The following is a 22,078-nucleotide window of genomic DNA, read 5'->3' as shown; positions in this document are numbered from 1 at the left end:
TTGAATAGGATAAATAATACTGTTAATAGTATTTTTTAATACAGTACTAGTTATTTCACAATCAAAGAATGTACTATTAGCAATTAGGTGTAATTGCTGAAACATATTTTATTATTTCTGCTCTTAAAATAGGGGTCAACAAAACTGAGTCTTGTATAAAACCTTTTTTATTGAGCTAACTCCATGGTGTTTTCAAAAAACAATATTTATCAAAATCATTTTCAATATTTTTTCCAAATAATAATTTTAATAATGTGCATTGCCTATTGCTTGTTTTTTGTGATACTTGCATCTTCAGTTAATTTGTATTTAATTTTTCATACATCTAGTTGCAATTTCGTGTTATTAACTACAGAAATTAAATTTATAATTGCCCCTGATAAATTTAGTAAATGCAACTTAATAATAACTGGTATCAACCATTCTCTTATCAGTGGTAAAGGAGCTAAGTAGGACGGACCTATCTTCACAGACATTAAATTTTATAAATCAAAACACAAGTTATTAATCAAATAATAAACAAAATGCTATAACCATAGATAATATATAATGGATATGACATCCCTATACTAAATACCCATGGGGCAGCGTTCCCAAAGTTTCGGTATGTGCCCCATCTATACCATTGTTACCAGTAGTAATCAACAGGTAACCATTTTAATTTTATCACTATCTACTAATAATTGTTATCAAAACCAAATAATAATGTTGAACATTAAATTTGTCGTTTACTGTTTGACTTTAAAACACAATTTTGAATAATTTAAAATTCAACAGAAATACAGTTTTAAGTTTAAAGTAATCTTCATTAGCGGGTATTAATTTATTTTATATATTTTATTGACTATTGTTACCACGGTAGATTACGACCAAATCACTTATTACCTAAATACAAATATAATTAATTATTATAAGTAATTTTGTATATATTTATATTTTCTTATATTTCATATTTATCATATTAAACTGTGTTATGGAGTATGGACTTATCGTTATTAATTTCCATTTATCAATTATAAAAGCACCTACTGGCTAAAATAAACTAAAATAATTATTTTGTTTTAAATTTAAATAAAAAAGAAAAAAAGATTTGTTCATGGGATAAAAAATGTATTACCCTGTAGCTTATCATTCGGGAACGCACGGAGAAGGCAGCTGATGGCCTATCCATTATATATTATCTATGGCTATAACGTGGGGGATGATTTTGAAATCTTATTATTCGTTGGTTGTCGTTATCATTAAAAATATATATAAATATCCAAGGATGATAGAATACTTTGATTAGAATGTCTGGAAATTCTAACATAAGTCTGTCTCTCTCACACATATCTTTGATTCAGCCAAATTCATTAGAACATAATATGTTCCATGTTCATTATTAGGATGTGATATGCGCGGTCCATTATTTTATAAATCTATGATTGGCACGAACAATTACTTAATAATAATAATAAAATAATATACTTAGGTACACTACAGTAATAACATTATATAGGTAATAATTATATAAATTTGTCGTCATAATATATAACAATAATATAAATGTGTGTATTTAATATGTAGTAATTACCTAATATACTTGAATAATAATAATAATTAATAACTTTGTTAAAAATGTTTGGACTTTTACTAACATTGATTGATTATTCTAAGATTTACCAAATATCGTTTTTAAAAGTCCGAACTACAAAAATCATTCGGCGTTTGACCAAACGATGATGTGCATCCTAGATTTTACCAACAGTAGACGAAACCTAGGATTTATAGATTGAACAACAGGCATAGTTATAACCGTTAGTTAAATAGTATAGTTAAATAGTATGCATGTTGATAGAAAGTTTTAGATTTAAGAATATGAACTAACTGAATTAAGATAGTATAAAACTGGATGCGATAGCTAACATATTATTTTCCTTTTTTTATGATGAGGGCAGGACTTTTCGATTGGAGTGGTCAAACAACTGAACGTCACTACTAGGGCACTAGATAATTTCATAAACAACCAGATTCCCATAAGAAATTATCAATTATTTCTATCCACCTTACTAAATCGCAAAGGCGGAATATCATATATAAGAAAGAAATGAATAGGCCCCGGCTATGCTTATCTCAAGTGAGGTAGTGTTCCCAGACGAACATTTCAACATAATCTATGCACTATGCGAAGTATAAGTCATCGCATATTGTGTGTGTTTGTGTGTGTGTGTGTGTGCGCGCGCCCGCGTGTGTACGTGTGCGTGTGTGTGTGTGTGCGAGCGCCCGCGTGTGTACGTGTGTGTGTGTGTGTGTGTGTGTGTGTGTGTGTGTGTGTGTGATGGTTGCGTCGTCAGTGTTGCCACTATTACCACAATATCAAGGTACGAAGATCGGAGAACTTAACACATAAGGAAAGTGGGGATGCGCAAACAAGACTCAAATACGTACTGACGCTGACATATTGGCACACCTTTGTACTTTGTCATGGCAGTGTACGTATTGTAAGCAAAACCACGAGTCCACGAACGTCATAACGAAAAACGACGTCGGAAACGAAATCGTACAACGACTACAACGTACTATTTGTGGGCGCCCTACTCAAGGTCAAGGAGGCCCGACTTGATACTTGTGTCGTTTATCGTCGACAGCGGATTGAGAACGGCACATACTAGGATCTTTGCTGTTTATCGTCGTGGTACAAAGGATTTCCGTTTTGCGTCGTCGGTTTCACTACGTGAGAAAAATTCCGGTAACGATTCACATTTCTGTTCATTTGTTCATTATTATTATTTTATTATTGTTATAACTATAAATATTTCGAATATCTGTCGGACTGTGAAAGATTTATGTTCTCCGTTTTGTCGATCTCAAACAGTTAGCCATTCAATTTGGGTGGTGTGTTTGACAGTGCAATGTTCAATCGATCGGTGCAGGATGCAGGTCTTCTGTGATTTTGCGCGTTTGTGTTTTCGATCGGCTGTGATCCGTTTTCGCAAAAGTTCATAGGCATTTTTTCTATAACACGAATCAGTGTATATCATAGCTGTGTTTTTTTAAATTATATTTCTACCCATCTTCCCTAAATTCGTTATTATTTAGACTATTCTTGTTAAGTGGTAACCTGGTAAATTACCTACCCTTCTAGGGATAATTTGATCATATTGGTACATTTGTGTTATACTTTTGAACGGAAAATGTTTTAAAAGTTTTAGTCGTTGTTTCTTAAATTAATTTTACTTACCAAATTACATAATTTTATAAAGATTAATCTCTTTTAATATGTGGTTCTATATTGTCACTTTAGTATAATGTTTATAGGTTATTAAAGGTTCCTAGTTCAGAAGATATCATTCTCAATTATTATCATAAATTCATACATAAATAATAATTATATATTGCAGGACACCTCAGCATATGATACATTTCATTCAGTAACTATTATTATAATTATTAATGCTACATGATTTTATAAGTCACATATTTTAAATTTAGATATAAATTAATTTTTAAAAAAGAAATTATAGTACAATTATTTATTTATATATTTTATATACCTAATCTAGACTTGAGAGTCAATAAATATCTCCAGTTTCATAAATCTGTATTCAAATTTTCTGTGAGTCAATTATTTAAATTGCACTAAGCATATGACGCGTGGAAAAGAAAAAATATCCTGGATTTAAAACATTTAAAATGTTATTCAAATTTTCCTGTATTTCATAAAAATGTAAAACAATGTATCTACTTATGTCATTCAATTAGGTAGGTATGTTTTTTTGAGATTAAAAATTATATTTTAAAATACTGGAATTAAGTGGAATAATTGATTTTACAAGATTTAAAAAAAAAATCTGCATTTACAATGATTTGTACTATTCAATATTCCTCTTACAAAGTTTAATATGAATTCAGTCAAAAATTAACTTGGAAATTTAAGCTGAATCTTAAATTAAATGTAAATATTAAGAATCTTATTGTAACCAATCATCAGTCATTATTTATAATTTTTTAAAACATTTGTAGTGTATTTCTTTTATGCCAATGACATTATTATTTTTAATCAATATTTATATAGTTGTATGTTTTTGGTTTTCAATGACTCCTAATAATTAACAATATAAATTAAATAAGTATATATTTAATTTCTTCGCATTTCTCAAAGATATTATGGGTAACAGTTGTTAAATCAGACTCAATCACATTTTTTTTTAAATTTCTTATTCAGCTTTGAAACTTTGTTTCAGCTTCTTAAATACTATGCACTCTTTTTTGTAAAATGTATTTTACATGTTGAATTCTACATGAGTTTTTGTCTAACCAAGTAGGCAGCCTTTTATTACAGTTGTGTGATTTAAAATTTATATCTTGACTTATTCCTAGAGAAGTTGAATAAGATACTCTGCACTATCAATGAAACCTTCTATTGTTTCTGTATCTGAATTAATATTTTCTAAACTTCTGATTATAGTATCTATTGAAATAGTAGCATAAACTATATATACATGTTTTGTGCCGAGTGCCATCGGAAAACATTGTTGAATATCAAAGGTTTGAAGTAAATAAAAATAAATAATTAGTCATTCCATATAATACTGTAACAGATCAAACATGAAATTTTAATGATTAAACATAATTCTTTACTAAAATTTGTTTGTGATTTGTAATATATTATTATTTAGATTGGTTTTTTGTTGTAAGTATCTATTAAGCTACTAAAAAGTATATTTATATATCACAATAATTGTTATTAAAAAATTTGTTCAACAATTATAAATAATCAATAATAAAATACGTAATTATTGTTGTATGAAAGCTGTCAGCAATTCAGATGTTAGTGGATTTAAATGATGGTTGATAAATAATTTTTAACATTTTATTTACATTAGTTTTAGCAAACAAGTATACTAGTTTATGATGTTATGAGTGGTGTGAAAATGGTCAGCTATCAATAACAATGGTACAAATCTCTGTCTGATATCTTCTAAGCTTCCTTATAAATCATGTCAAATCCATTGATTTTGACAGGTTGCTTCGGATGTTCTTATAAATACTAATATACAATGTAATCATGATAAGTGGAACTCGCAACTACTAAATTTCATTAAAAATACAAAAAAATAATCTAAAGGTGAAAAATAGATCATGACATTAATAAAAAGTTATTCATACTCAAAATTAACTGTCACAAAATGAGTATAATTATATGAAATCTGATATAATAATGTTTATTTGTTAGCGAAAAAATCATATTTAAAATATATAAAACCTGCGCATAATTATTGAGTGTTCCACACTTCTAGTTTATTTTTTTACATTTAAAAAAAAATTAAACCACTATTTTAGTCTATTAAATAATTTTTCTTTTTATTATTCTTCACTTATGTATATATTTAATATTTAATATGTACTTCATTGAAAATTTTTTAAACACTGAGAGTTCTAGTTATTGCACAAAACACATTTTTTTAAATCTATTATAATTTTTAGGAGCTTCCATATTTTTTTAAGAATATTTAATGATAAAACTACAAAAAAATTATCTAATTTAAGAAATGTTTATTAAATAGAACTTTACTTTTCTATTTAAAATATAATACAGCTTATAAAATCCATGTGGTTATTATTAATTATACATATTATTGTATTATCATATATCTACATAATACGTATCCTATTCAACAAGTTTTAGAACATTGTAAACGACACAGAAATATCTGTTTGAACTCAATGGGGCTTTAATGAAACATTCAGGGACTTAAAACTCAAAAATTCAAAATTCAACGACTTTAACTACCTAGTTTAAATTTTATATATAATAATATATAATATAATAATTTATATAATATTAATTTATTAATCTATTGATTTTTACTTACCGCCACATACAAAATTTCCCATGTATGTATGTATGATATTATTGGATCTTTTTAACATGTTATAATAATTCTAATTTTTCATTACATTAATATGAAATTTTATATATTTTAGCTTCACCCATGGATTTGATTCAAAGAAAGGCAAGGATTTTAAACGCTTTGAAGAGACGGCTAATTCGCTATAGACAGACACAAATTAGATTACAAAACCTGTTAAAAAAGATAAATAGATCAATAGAAAAGAAAAAAAAATTAAGAGAGTTAAAACAAGAAAAGGAAACCATAGATGCTGCCGCTGCGACTGTGACTGCTGATACAGCTGATAATCCTGCTGATGATAATCTTGCTGATAATGATCGTACAGCTCATGAATGCCAGCAATTGCCCCAATTAATTTAGTTTACTTTTACTTTTTATTTTTATTATGACCTATTTCAAGTAAGTTCAATGTCAAAAATGTTTGTTTTATCACTTATAACTTAATACTAAATAATAAATAGTATTTAGACACTTTCTAACTATTTAAAAATTTACCAATGAAAAGTTTTATGTTTAAGGTCAAATTTTTTTTTTAATTTTGTAAAAATTATTTCAGCCCCTATCTTCTTATATTATTATATTTACTCTACATTATGAAATTATTTAGGCTTAAATGAGTTATTGTCGTATCAACGGTCCTTAAAAATGTTTTTTATTGTTTAAGAATATAAAAATAAAAATATGGACTTCAATATTTATTTATGATTTTATTTGTGCATGCATATTTGATATTATATGACTAAAACAAAATAGTACCTTCCTGTTTTCAACGCATTTTCAAAATAGGTATTACTATCCATATTCAATGTTGTTTAGTATTTATAATTTATTAAAAGTACAAGGTACTGTCTACTTCAGACGTATCTAGTGTTTGAGAAGACTAAGAAATTACGTCTTAAAATAATTACATACAGTACCTATATATCTGATCCAGTGGCGTCATTTGGGAAAAATATCCAGGGTTGCAAAAGTTACTCAGGGTAAACAAAGCCCCGGTGTGGGCTTTGCCCCCACACCATCAACGTTACAAAAAATGTTTTAATATAACCATATTATTATATTTTATTAACATAAAATACATTATAAATCTATATTGTTCTTTTTATACATAAATACAAGTTATTAAAAGCTATAAATTTAATTTAAATCAATATAATATAGCCACAAACATTACTTTTATTTAAACTTTAAATCACATTATCATTTACAATTATAATATAATAATAATTACAACTGTTTATAATTTTAAAGCTACAGCAGTATCATTGTTAGTTGTTCTTTATTTTAATGTACTTATTTATAGTAATTATTAATACACCACTTGGTTACTCCTTTTTTTTTCTTACTTTTTATACTTAATAACTAATACATTCATAACTTATATCATAACATTACTCATAAGTATTAATTAATTCATAACTTATATTATAAAACAATATAATACCAAACAATACAATTTTAAGAATAACAATTTGGTTTTAAAAATTATTAAACTCTAAACGACGTGGTATTGTAGATGAGTCAAATTGCTTTATGAATTCATTGTTATTAATATTTAACGATCATTCACGTTCTATTTGTAAAATTCCTAAATGATTTAATCTAGATTGTCCCATAGTACTCTTAAAATAGTTTTTTGATCTTCGGAGACCAGAAAAGCTTCCTTCACTTGCTGCAGAATTCGATGGCATAGTTAAAAATAAATTTATATAATTTTGCCAATGTTGGAAACCCAATAGCATTAATGCCTGACCTTGTACATTTTATTTTAGATTGGATAGTATTTTCAGTATTCAAGCTTTTGTACATCCAATTGAATATCATTGTTTTAGCCTTTCATTTAAACCATACATTGTACTAACATCTTGAAATTTAGTGAACTTTATTGGTTTATTTACTATTATATCTTGAATACAGTTTAAAATATGTATGTCATTTTCTTTAAATCTTTCTTTCATATTACTCATTATAGGATCAAAAACTTGGAAGTATATGTTTCTTTTATAATGATCTTTATAACATTACATTTTTCCATTTTTTTTTAAACCTCCACCAATTTTTTTAGGAACTTTTGATTTTCTACTTAGTATTGGAGAACATATTTCATTATCGATCCTCATAACATTAGCTTACTCCATATCATATCAATTTTATTTTTACATCACATATAAGAGAGTTCTTGAATAGTGGCTTTGGTCATATTATGCTGTACACTAGAATAGTCAATATTGGAACTCTGTAGATATTTTGACAATATATTGGCAGTGGACATAATATCTTTGAAAAATTAACACAAAATAAAAATTCAAATGTTTTCTTTGAATTTAACAATGAATTTGAATCTGACCCATGTATAGAATCATTTTCCAACGAGTCAATCACAACTTGGTAACTAAATATAAGAGACTCTAAAGCATCTATTCGACAACTCCAACGAGTATTGCTAAGACTTTTCAAAGTAGATGGCCCATCACCCATTTTTATATTTAATTTTGAATGCATATTGTCAAGTACAGCTTGTCTTTTAGATGAAGAATTAATGAAATTATGTAAACCACTTAAAGTACCAAATACATTTTTTACATGAGATATTTGTTTGGAAAGATCAACTGCAAGACATAAGTTAATTATGTGTGCATTACAGTGAACATGTAAGCCAAAAGATTTTCTTCCTTAATTCTTGACTGGCCTCCTTTGTAAGCACCTCACATGGATGCTGCTCCATCGTAACATTGTACTCTTAAACACTCAAGTTGTAATCCATTAGAAATAAGAACATTTTTTATTAACAAAGATAGCGTTAAACCATCAGTACTCTCAACTTTATAACATCCTATTGTGTTTCATCAACAATTATACTAAAAATATTAGCAATTAACACATTATCCACAATATCTCTGATAACAATATTAGCCATATATCCAAGAAACTCATTTAAATATTCACCACTCGCATACCAAAAGTTTTTTTTTTTTTTCAGTAAAATAACGTCTTATAATATCGTCACCAACTTTACTCTCAGCAGAACACATTATGTAGCTCTGTTAGTTTAAATTTTAGAGTGAATTGACCGACAGGTGGTAATAAAATTTAAAGATAAGATTATCATCTAGACAACCTCGTAGGCTTTTTATAATGTTCTAATCTTGATCAATTCTAATCAAGTCATGAGTATTTTAAGATGTAAAAACTATTTACAATTTAAAAATATTCATAATTCATTTTAAAATTAAAATATGATAAAACGCCTACGAGGTTGTCTAGATCATATGATTATAATCTTACCTTTAAATTGTAGTACAGGTCAATTCACTCTAAATTATAAACTAATAGAGCTGCTCGGGCATGGACCAGTTGCGCCTAAAACAGTATTTGTATTTTAGGCCAGTATACCAATAGCGCCACTTAAATTTTAGGTCAGTACCTACACCAATTACGCTACTTATATTTTAGGTTCCTCATTTTCATATGGACATATGTAAGTTACTACACGGCGGAAAATGTTACATATGTATAAACACAATTAAATATAGCTAACTAATATACATTCAAATATACCTTATTTAAAACACAACGTATACGAAATTACGGGAAAATATGACAAGCTACAAGCTGATAATAGTACCTATCCCGACTCGACGTATGGAGAAATATAAAATATTTTATTTATTATTAGTAACGAATATATTATAAAGTATGAATTTGAGAGATGGATTACTCGTATAACAAGTTTTCATTATAGTAAAACATAAAAAACATTAAATGAAAAACATAAATTGTAATTATATTTTTATATTTTTATGTAGGTACCAATAATAATTATTTATTATTTACGTGTATCTATGTGTATGATTTGGTATAAATTTATATTGTCCAAATATTATTAATATTGAAGTTCATTGTATAATTTTTTTGTATTGACTGAAAACATCTATTTATAATACATATTTTTATAAAAGTATTTTTATATACTAGGTGTAATGTAGAATAATATTATAAACCCTGACTAATTACTTAACATTTTAGACATTAGTTTATATTATATGTAAGAGGATATAAAAATAATAAACACACTTTTTATCAGTATCAATATTTTAGTGAGACTGTTTAACTCAATTCACTTTCTAAGCCTAAACACCTAGTTACGCCTAATATCTATGTATTCTCTTTAAACAATTGAAAAAAGTTCAATTAACCATTTGTTAAACTTAATTATGATATATAAATAAGCAATACTATGCTTGAATTTTCTATAACAAATCATAATTTATTTACACCTAATAAACAAACCAAAAAGAATATAGAATAATAATCTTTTATAATTAATTATGTTAATGTTTCAAATATTTATTTTATTATATTATTCAAAATTTTTTTTTATTAATTTGCACTAAATAAGTATCATTAAATTGGTCATAATAAAAATAAAAAGCAAAATTAAACTAAATTAATTGGGACGTGCTAGCATTCATGAGCTGTATGATCATTATCATCAGCAGGATTATCAGTTGTATCAGCAGCCGCAGTCGCAGCGGCAAAAGCTATGGCTTTCTCTTTTTTTCTCAATTTTTTCTTTTTTTTTTTAAAACTTTTGCCAATCCAACTTTTTGCTCTGCATATTGTCTTCTCAATTCATTTATTCTTTCTATATAGATTGCCTGCTTTCTAGCCGAATACATGCCTGGAGCTAAAATATAAAAAATTTGTTGTTAATATAATGAAAAAATTAAGAATTATTTTAACATTATAACAAAGTAAATTATGTTGTAAGAAATAATCTTGAAATAATTAAATTTTTAGTAGCTTAATAGGTACTTATAACTATCTACTCAAAACCAATCCAAATATTTAAATTTATAAATTGCAAACAAATTTTTATAGAAGATTATCTATGTTTAATAATTTTTTTTTTTGTTCATATATTTAACTATATGTAGTTATAATATTAAATTGTGGATACCTTATCATGAAATTTGAATGCTATTAATACATAGTACCTTAAGATTTAAAATAAATATTTTTAAGTAATTAATATTAGTTGTAACAATTTAAATTTTAAATTTTGCTAATATCATTTAGATATCAAGAGATGGATTTTTTAAAGTAATTAATTTATCTTAGAAATTGAAAATCATCAGTATAATAACGATAATTAAATAAATTGGACGTAAAATAGGCATGTATATAATCATAAAACAATATAACTTTATGTTTTTGAATGTAATCTTCTATATTTAATCAATGATAATAATATCATTCAAACCGATTACCATTAACTATACTAAATGTAAAAATGTAACTCTACTTACTGATCTGATTGGTAATGTATCTTATGAAGCTTGGTGGTTCTTTATTTTTTGTAGGTGTAACCGGTGCGCCTTTATTAAGGATTTGTTCAATATCAGCTAAAATATTATAATTATTTTATATGTATACATGATGTAACAAGAAGACTTAACAAGTAAAATACTTTTGCTCTTAACAATATAATTTTTTTGGTATTATAAAAATCACAATAATAATTTCTAGCATATTAAAAAAAGACGAGTAAATTATCGGCTCATATATGTGCACCATTGATGGTAAATTAAAGACTAATTTTTAACACTAAATACCTGAAGGTGTAGGATCAGTTGCAGTAGATGTTTTACTGCGCTTTCATTTTTTTCAGGACTTTGAGTTTCTGCGCTTAGATTGAAGTTTTTCATGTGGCTTTATTATTTTTGTGATTACATAATCAATAATAATACCATTAATTTTTTGATATATCTTAATTTCTATACTACTCACTTTCAACTGTTGTCTTAGGTTCTCTTTCAACTGATTTTGTAACTAATGGTTCATTTATATTTTTACCCAGATTTCTATCGGAAACCTCAGCAAACAGCTGTTTTTGATCAAGTATTGCTCCATCTTTATAATTGTAAATAAAAATAAAATCACAATTATTACTATAAGAAAACAAACATGACCCACCAAACAATCTCAACAATGAAATACTAAATTATACAATTAAATTTTTATAATGTATCATCGATTATCGGCATTCAGTTTGCATAATTACTATTTCATAACTAATCAAATACATGAAACAATTTCAAAATACTTTTGGTACTAAACTAATTTATTTAAATCCCCTTCCCCCAACTACACACACATTACTTGTCATCCGTGGTGTGGCGAACCAAACATTTTACAGAAGCATGTTACAAATATCAAGTATCTATGAATAATATTATATTAGTGCATCTACTTATATTTCAGATCATTATTGATTACCATTTGGGTATATAATATTATATTTACTGGAGGAGACACTGGCTACCACCCACTTTTAATTTAAAAAAACTCACTCTTAACTTCACTCTCATATTAAAGCTACCAACATACAATTGTAAGCTGCTCGAAATAAATTTTCACGTTATCTATCTAACAATATGACCGTTACTCTTAACCCTATGTTATATTATACAAATACAATAAAATTACTTATTCTTCATTTTTTCTCCTGTAGCACCCATCAGTGTTATTGATTTACAGAAAGATTGATTCATGGAATACATAGCTGAAGAAGTTTCTACTTCTTTGTAGTGTTTGATGAGCTTTATTTATATCTTCTTGTTCTTCTGTTGTAGCAGTTGGACTACCTGGTATTGTTTCTTCACAAAATAGAACACTATTTACATCAGATTCAAATTTATAAGTTCAATTGATTTGTCATCAAGTGAAGAAGCGATTATATCAGTTACATTATTTAATTTATTTTTTTCTTCATCTTCAGAGGAAGATGAATAATGCATGATACTAGTAATTGATGACATTGTTGGAATTGTAAATGGCTCTGATTTAATTGTTTCTTCTTCATTCCCCTCACATTTTGAAAATTCAGAAATATGTTTCAGATCATTTCATTCATATTTTTCTTTAAGTGATAAATAATAATATGGATCAATTTTTGATTTGATCTGTGTACCATAAAATATTTCACTTTTTTTCAGAGCTTCTACAGTTTCATTATCTGCATTTGGTTTTAAACTGTTACTTAGTGGTGGCATCGCAACATTAAAATCAAACAGTGGTTTAAGATTAACTTGTTCACAATCCAAAACATCTTCAGATTTATTGTGCTGAATTTTAAACACACAGGACTTTGATTTTCTAGGTGCATTTTGCTGCATAAGTACTTTTTTACTAGGATAAGTCTTTGAATATAATGTCTTTCTCTGATTATCGGTTACTAACGGTTCAGTTTTAGTAACAACACCCGGTTCAAATTTTTTTACTTTTGTCTTAGTATGCAGTTTAGGTGATCTTACAATCACAGTGCTTTCTTCTTCTGAATCAAAATTATCTACAATATTATAAAATAACAGAATATTAACATCATATTTTATATTGATAAAATTATTTTAAAATCTTATACTAAAGATTATCATAGGTCTATAAAAGCCTATGAAAAATATTCTAAATTTAGAGTTATGAAAATCGTTTTTAAAATCCTGTGATTTTTACATACCTATATTGAATAATGGACGATCAGTCAAAGTACATATTCTGGTTGGTCGAGCATTGCTAAAAGGTGATTTTTTAATGTTTGAATTTGATGTGTGTGGAATAACTGACCTTCTTGTTCTACTAGTTATTGATATTCTCTTCTTGAGATTCTCATTTTTTTGCTAAAAAAAATCATAAGTTGAATAAAATATAGTGTATAAATATATAAATATTATTTAAAATTAGATAGCATACATTGTTCAATTATAACAAATTGACTATTTTTATTTTGTATTCATTGACCTTTAAATTGTTAATAATAAATTAAAAAGTTAAAATTAGTATATAGACAATAAAATATATTAGATGTACAAAAATAGTTCATATATTTTGATACAACATTTTATCATAGGGCTATACAATACCTCTTTAGTGAATTATTAGTAAAACAACCTCCCCCCAAAAAAGATTCTGTATGCCCCACTGATTTTTAATACATTTACAATGTTTGACATATCATTTATTTAATAAGGTGGGTGTAAACTTGGGTTAAAAAAATTAAATGATTAAATAATATTAAATGCCCATATTATTATCATTATGTATAATGACTATGCAACAATAGATATAATTAATCTATTCAATACTTAAATCTCAACAACAAATATTAAATGAAAAATAATATCTATTAACAGAAATTTAATATAAATTACTAAATTTTAAATTTTAATTAAATTTAATTATTTTACTTCAACCATTTTCTAAGGAATAATTTTCCAACTACTAAACATACTTCTGGAGGGCTATTTTTTGAAAAATCGGCATCATTATCTTCATCAGATCCTGGTTCTGGATTCTTTTTTTTAAAAGCAATACGCAAACCATCTATCCATTCATCATACCACGAATTCCATGCTTTATAATGCACATAGTATTTCATCACTCCTTCAATATCACACACATTAATAACCTAAAAATGTATAGAATTTATTTAATTTGAATATTTTAAATAATACTAAGTTTAACATATAGCGGCGAGAGCGTGAGATCCATGAAATATTTGATACAAATATTTTAACGTTTCACAAACATCTCAGATGGAACCTTCATGTGAATAACATAGTCATGCGTCTCCGAAGTCTTAATTACAGTTTCCGTATGTTACGTAAAGTTGTATCTGTTCATGTTATGTGAACTGTATATTTAGCCTTTTATCAAGTAATATTTCAGTATGGTCTATTTATCTGGGGAGGGCTTTCGAATAATGCTCTCAAACCTTTATTGCTTCAACGACAGATAGTGTGCGTATATCATCATAAAATAAATTATGTTGAATCAACTAGTTATAACTTTAAGGAGTTAAACGTATTATCACTTTTATCGTTTTTAAAAAAAATTCAGACGGACACACAACTCGATAAACCACGAAACTCACAATCTTCGGCTGATAATCAATAACCGCCCTATACTAGGGGAAAAACTAATAAATGATGGGCAATAAATGCGCGAACGATATTTAACAGACAGAAGAAATCACAAACACAAGGAAGAATGTGTTTTGACAGCTGCGACAGGAACAAAAAACACACGTGTCTTCACGACAGCAGACAAAAACGAAGCGAGATTAGTATTTAGTAGCCGACGACCGTCACCACGAAGGCTCCAGTCGCCGGTCACACGAATAACTTTTCAATGTCACCACAATAAAATATAAACGAACTTAAGGAAACCATTGTGACACTGAATATTCACAATTACATAATTAAACTTTTAAGAAAACATTTATCGCAAACAGTTATCACGGAAAGTAACGATCCTTCGCGCGCACTGGGCGGTAAACCCACGACAGCAGGCTGTTGCTATCGTCGACCGCGCGGCAGCACACATGATAAGACCGATACGAATACATTGATAACACAGTACACACACACAAAAAAAGGGCCATATTGGCACGAACAAGTATTTAATAATAATAATAATAATAATAATAATAATAATAATAATAAAATAATATACTTACACTACAGTTATAACATTATATAGGTAATAATTATAAAATAATAATATAATATAAATATTATAATATATAATATAATATTATTATATTTAATATTATAATATAAATGTGTGTATTTAATATGTAGTGTTGCCGCATTCAGCGCTTAATAATATAACCATAACGACATATTAAGTTGTGCCTTTACGACTGTGAGGTAGGCAACATAACATGTAGCACTACCTCAGTGCATTCAAATAATAATAATACAGTATAGTATAATAGTTGGTGGATGGTATTTTATTACAAAACAATATGAAGCAATGCAATAAACTGATACAGTGCCTGTTTGGCAAATAACAACAAAAATGAAATACAAATAATACGCCTAATATGGCTACCTACCAAAATAGTATAAAGTACAACAGTATGCCCAATGTGGCTACCAAAATAATATAAAGTACAACAGTATGCCCAATGTGGCTACTAGAATAATATAAAGTACAACGGTATGCCCAATGTGGCTACCAAAATAGTATAAAGAGATATGTGTTATACATATGTAACAATAATAGTAATAATAATAGCACTGATATGTAGTTCCTCAGACTACCTTTATAAAAAATGTAATAATAACTATACAATAATCCAAGACCCGTCGGTCATACAAACACAAAACTTTTGGTCGACCAATACACACATAACAGTTGGGACACACACCTGGTTTTACACCTACGCTACCGCACCAGGGCCTGTAGGTATATCAAATAGTTTACAATAAAAACAAATTGACCCTGCGTACTTGCGAATGTGTGCCTACAACTGTTTACGACGACTTCACAACGGTAAAACACTGGATGCAGCCGGGACAGGATCTCAAGTCCACACTACTGTCCCCACGAGCAACGAGGTGCACCAAAACACGTTGAATCACTATACAAATCGCTTTTAATTTTGGCCACCCCAAAACTGGGGACAAACAAGTTAATGGTAGCAATAAAAATTGCTGAGGACGATAATTACCAGGCGATGAATTCACAAATTCACAACAACGTGTTTTGGGACGACTGCAGCCAGAACATGAAAAAATGGTAAAACGCAAGCTGACTGCACAGCGGACAAAAAGTAAGTAAGTACTTGAATTTTACATGTAACTACGGACGGAACCTACGTAAAAACTCAAAATGAACGGTCTTTCAGTGTCACCACACTAAACAATAAACAATGGAAAAACTAGGAACTTTGTGACACTGAAAGCATGACTAATTATTATTATTCATTTTTTTAGTCCAGATCTGTCAAAACCTCAGATTAAAATATGATTCAATGAAAAAAGAAGTGAGGAAATCAGTTGCAAAATAAAAGAAGAATGTTACTGGTACAGGTGGAGGTACATTCATAAGTGAGGCAAAATTAAGCCCGGCTTTGGAACAGCTTCATCAAAACATAAAACTAAGCTCTGATGGGTTAATTTGCCAATTTGATTCAGATAGCACTCATTTAAGTAATAAGTTATATTATAAATGTTATTGAAGTTGAATAACAAAGATATTTTCTAGATTTAAAAAGTACTGATGTTGATGAATTAGATTTTGGCATCATGATGGAAGAAATAGATGATCCGTCAATATTAGAGGAAAATAATTCACCTAGTGGTAAGAAAAACTATTTTTTAAATTTGGTTTAAGTTTGATGCTTAAAAATATTATTAGTGATTCAATATTATTTGATAGATCTTACAGACACCATTCGAATAAATTTTAGTGATTATAGTGCTACAATGCTACAGACTGCCAAGCCAAAAGAACTAAAGCATAAAATAAGCACAGATATTGTTTTAGATCAAGTACCAACTACCAGCGCATCATTATTTGAAAGTAAACAATTCTTTAATGAAATTTTTTTTATTTATTACTTATGTTTAATTATTATGTTATAGAATCAAACTCTCTAGAGCAGACACGGTTTAATTTCTCTAGAAAAAAAAAATCAACTGTTTCAAGTGTGGCGACTAATTATAATGATTTGTGTGCTTCAAAGGCAGAACTTGTAGGAAAAGAATTGAAGATGTTGGGAAAAAAGAACAGGAAGATAATATTGAACATCAACTACGAACTAAAAAACTTAAGTTGGAAATCGAGAAATTAGAATTAGAGATATTGTTAATAAAAAAATCTACTCAGTCTTAATTGATAAATTAATTTATTTTGTACATTTAAACAGTCATATTTGTTTTTGTTTTCATATTTAATTATAAATATATATAAATGAACATTTATATTTTTATTATCATTCGGTATGTACATACCGAAGAACGTTTATCATAATTATAATTAATGTTTTTATTTTTTGTTTAATATTAAGTTAATTTTTATTATATTGTTTATTATTATTATATTATTATGTGTATACTGAAGTCACATATTAATATGAAATATATTGACTATGAAAGAGATTGTTTTTTTTAATACTTATAAGATTTTAAAATTAACTGAACATGCGAAGTACCTCCCTACATAATTAAAATAATGGTAAACCAGAGAAAACATTAACATATTATATAAAACACAAAATTTGTAAGCTTTCATATCACAATAATTTTATTAGAAGACATATTTTATTTTTAAATACACTAGTAAAAATTTATAAACAAAGGAAGTTACAAAATTACAAATTGATAAATCAAATACTATTGTCCATTACAATCAAGTAATGAAGGGAAATAATCATTTAATAGTCTGTTCCTAGCAGTGAATTGTTGATGAATATTTGCATGTGCAGGTGTTTGTGAGGGTTCTTCTTGTACAACTATAAAGTTTCTCGATTCATAATTTTCTGATGGCTGTTCTCCATCAAGTGAACGAGTAATATTAAACAACACAGCACAAGCAACAATTGCAGCCATTGTAGTTTCCAATTTTATTCGAAATCAAAAAGATAATATAGGAAATCAACGCTTCCATACACCATATTGTCTTTCAACTATATTTCTTGTCCTTATCAAAGATTCATTGTATAATTCCTCAACTCTATTATTTGTTTGTAGAAGTGGTGAGATTACATGTTGAGAATTGGCGTAACCACTAATTAATTATTTCCAAACCGACCATTTTCTAGATCTGTCTTGAGTTTTGAATTTAAAAATATTGTTTGGTTATGCACTGATCCCGGCCAACGAACTACTATATCCAATATTTGAAGATTGGCATCAGCAACAGTTTAGACGTTCAATGAAAAATAGCCCTTCCGATTCCGGAAATACTCAGCATTTTCACAACCTATAAATTTAATAAATTAAATAAACTATTTTTGGTTAGTAAACTATATTAGGTAAAAACTAAAATATATAAATGTAAACCTATATGTATATTGCATATTGTAGTTTAGAATTTAGAGCAAGAAAGGATTAAAAAAAAGGTCGCAAAGTACAACACTCTTTCCTGTATACTAGAAATATTTCATACCAGGGGAGTTTAGCCCAATGTGGGTGTCAATGAGTGCAGTCAATAGCTCCAATAATTTGTGGCATTTTTGCAATCTTGTAAAGGTTGTACGATACTTGATGTATCTCTTCCACATTTTTGGGCATTTTTACATAATCTGGAGGAAGTTCTGCTAAAGCATATGACACTTGCTGTACTATTCGACAAGCAGATGACTCACAAATTCCAACGAGCTCTCCAGCAGTTATTAAAAAATTCCCAGTTGCATAAAATCTTAGTGCCACCAACAATTTTTGCATTGGTGTAATTGAAGTCACCCTACAAATAGACATTTTCACATTATTTATAATTTATAATATATGTATTAGAATAGATTATAATAGAAAATTAAAATTAGCAGTGCTCACAGTAAATACTAGAGACAGTATAACAAGTGTAATCTTACCTCTTAGCAGTTGACAATGTATTTTCTATCTTTCCCAAAATGTACAAAAAAGTTGTTTTTTTCATCCGAAACCTTCGGAAAAATTCAGTATCATTCCATTTGTAGATGTGATCTATTCGGTTTCGAAAAACAGGTCGATTTCTACGCATAAAAAATTCAATAATTTCTTCGTCATCGTCACTCACCGATCGAATTTGATTTATTGAACTTGCCATTATTGTTTATAAATTATATTTTATTATGAGTTATGACGATACCTATCAATGAAAAATACCTATAAAAGCATTAAAAACTAATTAATAAGGCGAGTCTTCCGACTGTGGTGATAAAGAGATAAACTGATAATCGCATATTATGTGTGTGTGTGTGTGTGTGTGTGTGTGTGTGATGGTTGCGTCGTCAGTGTTGCCACTATTACCACAATATCAAGGTACGAAGATCGGAGAACTTAACACATAAGGAAAGTGGGGATGCGCAAACAAGACTCAAATACGTACTGACGCTGACATATTGGCACACCTTTGTACTTTGTCATGGCAGTGTACGTATTGTAAGCAAAACCACGAGTCCACGAACGTCATAACGAAAAACGACGTCGGAAACGAAATCGTACAACGACTACAACGTACTATTTGTGGGCGCCCTACTCAAGGTCAAGGAGGCCCGACTTGATACTTGTGTCGTTTATCGTCGACAGCGGATTGAGAACGGCACATACTAGGATCTTTGCTGTTTATCGTCGTGGTACAAAGGATTTCCGTTTTGCGTCGTCGGTTTCACTACGTGAGAAAAATTCCGGTAACGATTCACATTTCTGTTCATTTGTTCATTATTATTATTTTATTATTGTTATAACTATAAATATTTCGAATATCTGTCGGACTGTGAAAGATTTATGTTCTCCGTTTTGTCGATCTCAAACAGTTAGCCATTCAATTTGGGTGGTGTGTTTGACAGTGCAATGTTCAATCGATCGGTGCAGGATGCAGGTCTTCTGTGATTTTGCGCGTTTGTGTTTTCGATCGGCTGTGATCCGTTTTCGCAAAAGTTCATAGGCATTTTTTCTATAACACGAATCAGTGTATATCATAGCTGTGTTTTTTTAAATTATATTTCTACCCATCTTCCCTAAATTCGTTATTATTTAGACTATTCTTGTTAAGTGGTAACCTGGTAAATTACCTACCCTTCTAGGGATAATTTGATCATATTGGTACATTTGTGTTATACTTTTGAACGGAAAATGTTTTAAAAGTTTTAGTCGTTGTTTCTTAAATTAATTTTACTTACCAAATTACATAATTTTATAAAGATTAATCTCTTTTAATATGTGGTTCTATATTGTCACTTTAGTATAATGTTTATAGGTTATTAAAGGTTCCTAGTTCAGAAGATATCATTCTCAATTATTATCATAAATTCATACATAAATAATAATTATATATTGCAGGACACCTCAGCATATGATACATTTCATTCAGTAACTATTATTATAATTATTAATGCTACATGATTTTATAAGTCACATATTTTAAATTTAGATATAAATTAATTTTTAAAAAAGAAATTATAGTACAATTATTTATTTATATATTTTATATACCTAATCTAGACTTGAGAGTCAATAAATATCTCCAGTTTCATAAATCTGTATTCAAATTTTCTGTGAGTCAATTATTTAAATTGCACTAAGCATATGACGCGTGGAAAAGAAAAAATATCCTGGATTTAAAACATTTAAAATGTTATTCAAATTTTCCTGTATTTCATAAAAATGTAAAACAATGTATCTACTTATGTCATTCAATTAGGTAGGTATGTTTTTTTCAGATTAAAAATTATATTTTAAAATACTGGAATTAAGTGGAATAATTGATTTTAAAAGATTTAAAAAAAAAATCTGCATTTACAATGATTTGTACTATCCAATATTCCTCTTACAAAGTTTAATATGAATTCAGTCAAAAATTAACTTGGAAATTTAAGCTGAATCTTAAATTAAATGTAAATATTAAGAATCTTATTGTAACCAATCATCAGTCATTATTTATAATTTTTTAAAACATTTGTAGTGTATTTCTTTTATGCCAATGACATTATTATTTTTAATCAATATTTATATAGTTGTATGTTTTTGGTTTTCAATGACTCCTAATAATTAACAATATAAATTAAATAAGTATATATTTAATTTCTTCGCATTTCTCAAAGATATTATGGGTAACAGTTGTTAAATCAGACTCAATCACATTTTTTTTTAAATTTCTTATTCAGCTTTGAAACTTTGTTTCAGCTTCTTAAATACTATGCACTCTTTTTTGTAAAATGTATTTTACATGTTGAATTCTACATGAGTTTTTGTCTAACCAAGTAGGCAGCCTTTTATTACAGTTGTGTGATTTAAAATTTATATCTTGACTTACTCCTAGAGAAGTTGAATAAGATACTCTGCACTATCAATGAAACCTTCTATTGTTTCTGTATCTGAATTAATATTTTCTAAACTTCTGATTATAGTATCTATTGAAATAGTAGCATAAACTATATATACATGTTTTGTGCCGAGTGCCATCGGAAAACATTGTTGAATATCAAAGGTTTGAAGTAAATAAAAATAAATAATTAGTCATTCCATATAATACTGTAACAGATCAAACATGAAATTTTAATGATTAAACATAATTCTTTACTATTCTTATTAAAAAATTTGTTCAACAATTATAAATAATCAATAATAAAATACGTAATTATTGTTGTATGAAAGCTGTCAGCAATTCAGATGTTAGTGGATTTAAATGATGGTTGA

General features: G+C 27.8%; 1 protein-coding gene and 1 long non-coding RNA gene across 3 annotated transcripts; one reads left to right on the top strand and one right to left on the bottom strand.

Annotated features, from left to right (window-relative positions):
- The first annotated feature begins 2,440 nt into the window (after positions 1 to 2,440).
- Positions 2,441 to 6,592, top strand: LOC149060274 (uncharacterized). Its single transcript, XR_016190423.1, has 2 exons — positions 2,441 to 2,728; positions 5,968 to 6,592. It is a non-coding gene; the product is annotated as an uncharacterized LOC149060274 (long non-coding RNA).
- A 3,548-nt stretch (positions 6,593 to 10,140) lies between these two features.
- Positions 10,141 to 15,241, bottom strand: LOC149060273 (uncharacterized). Of its 2 annotated transcripts, XM_089220363.1 has the most exons (7): positions 14,182 to 15,241; positions 13,411 to 13,570; positions 12,384 to 13,245; positions 11,685 to 11,807; positions 11,510 to 11,606; positions 11,204 to 11,299; positions 10,141 to 10,581 (listed from the first exon to the last, which is right to left on the bottom strand). In XM_089220363.1, the coding sequence occupies exons 1-3, from the start codon at positions 14,326 to 14,328 to the stop codon at positions 12,803 to 12,805; spliced, it is 750 nt and encodes a 249-aa protein (XP_089076489.1). In that variant the 5' UTR covers positions 14,329 to 15,241; the 3' UTR covers positions 10,141 to 10,581; positions 11,204 to 11,299; positions 11,510 to 11,606; positions 11,685 to 11,807; positions 12,384 to 12,802. The 2 variants fall into 2 exon arrangements, with proteins under 2 accessions (XP_089076489.1, XP_089076491.1); XM_089220365.1 differs by lacking the exon at positions 11,510 to 11,606.
- Between the last annotated feature and the right edge of the window lie 6,837 nt (positions 15,242 to 22,078).

The sequence above is a fragment of the Diuraphis noxia genome, unplaced genomic scaffold (genome assembly GCF_037042655.1).
Source record: "Diuraphis noxia isolate RWA-SAM2 unplaced genomic scaffold, SU_Dnox_SAM2 contig0001, whole genome shotgun sequence".
Lineage (NCBI taxonomy): Eukaryota > Metazoa > Arthropoda > Insecta > Hemiptera > Aphididae > Diuraphis > Diuraphis noxia.
The sequence above is the reverse complement of the archived record's forward strand: the minus strand, read 5'-3'. Positions and strand labels throughout refer to the sequence as shown.

Excerpts from the sequence above, each read along its gene's own strand:
- LOC149060273 (XM_089220363.1), bottom strand. The coding sequence starts at position 14,328 with ATGAAATACTATGTGCATTATAAAGCATGGAATTCGTGGTATGATGAA. Across the intron at positions 13,571-14,181 it reads CAAAAAATAGCCCTCCAGAA|CAAAAAAATGAGAATCTCAA; the intron begins GTATGTTTAGTA and ends GATTTTTTTTAG. Across the intron at positions 13,246-13,410 it reads TCGTCCATTATTCAATATAG|ATAATTTTGATTCAGAAGAA; the intron begins GTATGTAAAAAT and ends ATAATATTGTAG.